The sequence below is a fragment of the Eimeria mitis genome, genomic scaffold (assembly GCF_000499745.2).
Source record: "Eimeria mitis Houghton genomic scaffold, Emh_scaff934, whole genome shotgun sequence".
Classification (NCBI taxonomy): domain Eukaryota; phylum Apicomplexa; class Conoidasida; order Eucoccidiorida; family Eimeriidae; genus Eimeria; species Eimeria mitis.
The window spans coordinates 8769-10767 of record NW_013576883.1 but is presented as its reverse complement, the minus strand read 5'-3'; the positions used below and the strand labels follow the sequence as shown (position 1 = coordinate 10767).

Below are 1999 nucleotides of genomic sequence, written 5' to 3'. Positions count from 1 at the left end.
AAGACCCAGACCTTCCTGCTTTCTACTATGACCCCATCATCAATCCTCTCCCCGCATACAAAATGAGTGCTGATACAGACGCGCTCGTCGGTAAGCACCACACACTGCTGCAGCATTTGCAGCAGCAGCAGCAGCTGCTGCTGCTGTTGCTGCTGCTGCTGCAGCTGGGGTAGGGGTAGGAGCAGCAGGAACTACAGACAGAAAGCAGGTCAATAGAGGGTTTATCAAGTTGCTTCAGATCTGTTTGTTGGGGTGGAGTGTATGAGTGTTTGTTTTGTTTGTTTCTTTATTTTTCTGTTTGTTTTTTTTTGTTTTTGTTTCGCTTCTCTGTTTGCATCCTTTTGTTGTTTGTTTCTCCTTCCTAACCTTGTTAATGTTTTTATTTGTTTAAAATAATTAATTTAGTTTGGTTTGATCTTTTTATGTTCAGATCCTTCGGTGGTTGAGGGTTTACAGCTCCCGCCTGTGTTGCGGCCGTTCCTCGAGGAGAGCCCGCTATGCACGGACACAACAGCAGCTGGTATTTCACTGTATTGGTCTTGTCGTCCATTTAATTTGCGTGCTGGTCGCATGCGTCGAGCCCAGGATGTTCCGCTTGTACAGAGTTGGTTCAGAGAGCATGCACCACAGAACTATCCTGTGAAGGTTCGAGTTTCGTATCAGAAACTGTTGAAATGCTGGGTTCTTTGTCATCTTCATTCACGACCACCGAAATCATTGAAAAAAAGAAATTTATTTCGAGTTTTTAAAACTACAAAATTCTTTCAAACAACAGAAATCGATTGGGTTGAGGCTGGGTTACAGGTTTCTCGTCAAGGATACAACATGCTGAACCTGCTCATACACCGGAAAAACTTGAACTATCTTCATTTAGATTATAATTTTAACCTGAAACCTGTAAAAACTCTTACTACTAAAGAAAGAAAAAAATCGAGATTCGGAAATGCATTTCATCTTTGTAGAGAAATCCTTAGACTCACCAAACTCACCGTTGATTCACATGTTCAATTCAGATTAGGAAATGTTGATGCTTTCCAGCTTGCTGATGGTCTTCAGTATATCTTCGCTCACGTTGGCCAGCTTACAGGGATGTATCGGTGAGTATTTATTCAAATAAAACAAAAAAAAAGGAAAAAAAACACATTGAAATTCACATAGAAACCCATGTTCATATGGTGCATATATGTTGAACGGACCTGCCTGTACACCTCAGCTATGCAATTCATGTTTTTGTGGTTTCTCTGATCTCTTTTCTTTTTTTGTGTTTTGAATTTACTTTATCGCCTTTGAAGATATATAAAGTAATATTTTTCATGTTTAGCGGTTCTATTTGTTTGGTTTCTGTTGTTTTTTTTTTTCTGGTTTCTGCTTACCACCGAGTTGAATTGGTATTGTATGTGTGTGTGTTTGTGTGTTTTCAGTTACAAGTATCGTCTGATGCGTCAAGTACGTATGTGCAAGGATTTAAAACATTTAATATATTACCGTTTCAATACAGGACCCGTAGGAAAGGGGCCTGGTTGTGGTTTCTGGGCCCCTGGCTGGCGTGTATGGTTGTTCTTTCTCCGCGGCGTTTTGCCTCTTCTTGAGCGATGGCTGGGGAACTTGTTAGCTCGACAGTTTGAAGGACGTGTATCGAAAGGAACAGCCAAGACGGTGACGAAGCAGAGAGTGGAATCTCACTTTGACTTAGAGTTGAGAGCTGCTGTTATGCATGATATTCTCGATATAATGCCTGAAGGGGTTAAAGCATCCAAAGCAAGAACTATCCTTCAACACTTATCTGAAGCCTGGAGATGCTGGAAAGCAAACATTCCCTGGAAAGTACCCGGGCTACCTGCACCCATTGAAAATATGATCTTGAGGTAAACCCCAAACCCTAAACCCTAAACCCTAGATTGGAAACCCTAAGCAGTCGTTTGACTCAGGTTTTTTGTTTCTTTTTTGTTTGTTTGTATTCTTTTGTGTGGGTGTGAGCTGGGTTTGATGTATAGTGTTT

The 1999-nt window shown here is 41.1% G+C and overlaps 1 protein-coding gene across 1 annotated transcript in view; it reads left to right on the top strand.

Annotated features, from left to right (window-relative positions):
• EMH_0025670 (pre-mRNA splicing factor prp8, putative) overlaps positions 1-1999 on the top strand; it is a gene marked incomplete at both ends in the record, with an annotated part of 6308 nt that overhangs the window by 2134 nt on the left and 2175 nt on the right. Inside the window, 4 exons of the mRNA XM_013502476.1 lie at positions 10-90; positions 431-645; positions 1039-1097; positions 1422-1446. Of these exons, the coding sequence (XP_013357930.1) occupies positions 10-90; positions 431-645; positions 1039-1097; positions 1422-1446 (380 nt within the window). The remainder of the gene's footprint in view (positions 1-9; positions 91-430; positions 646-1038; positions 1098-1421; positions 1447-1999) is intronic.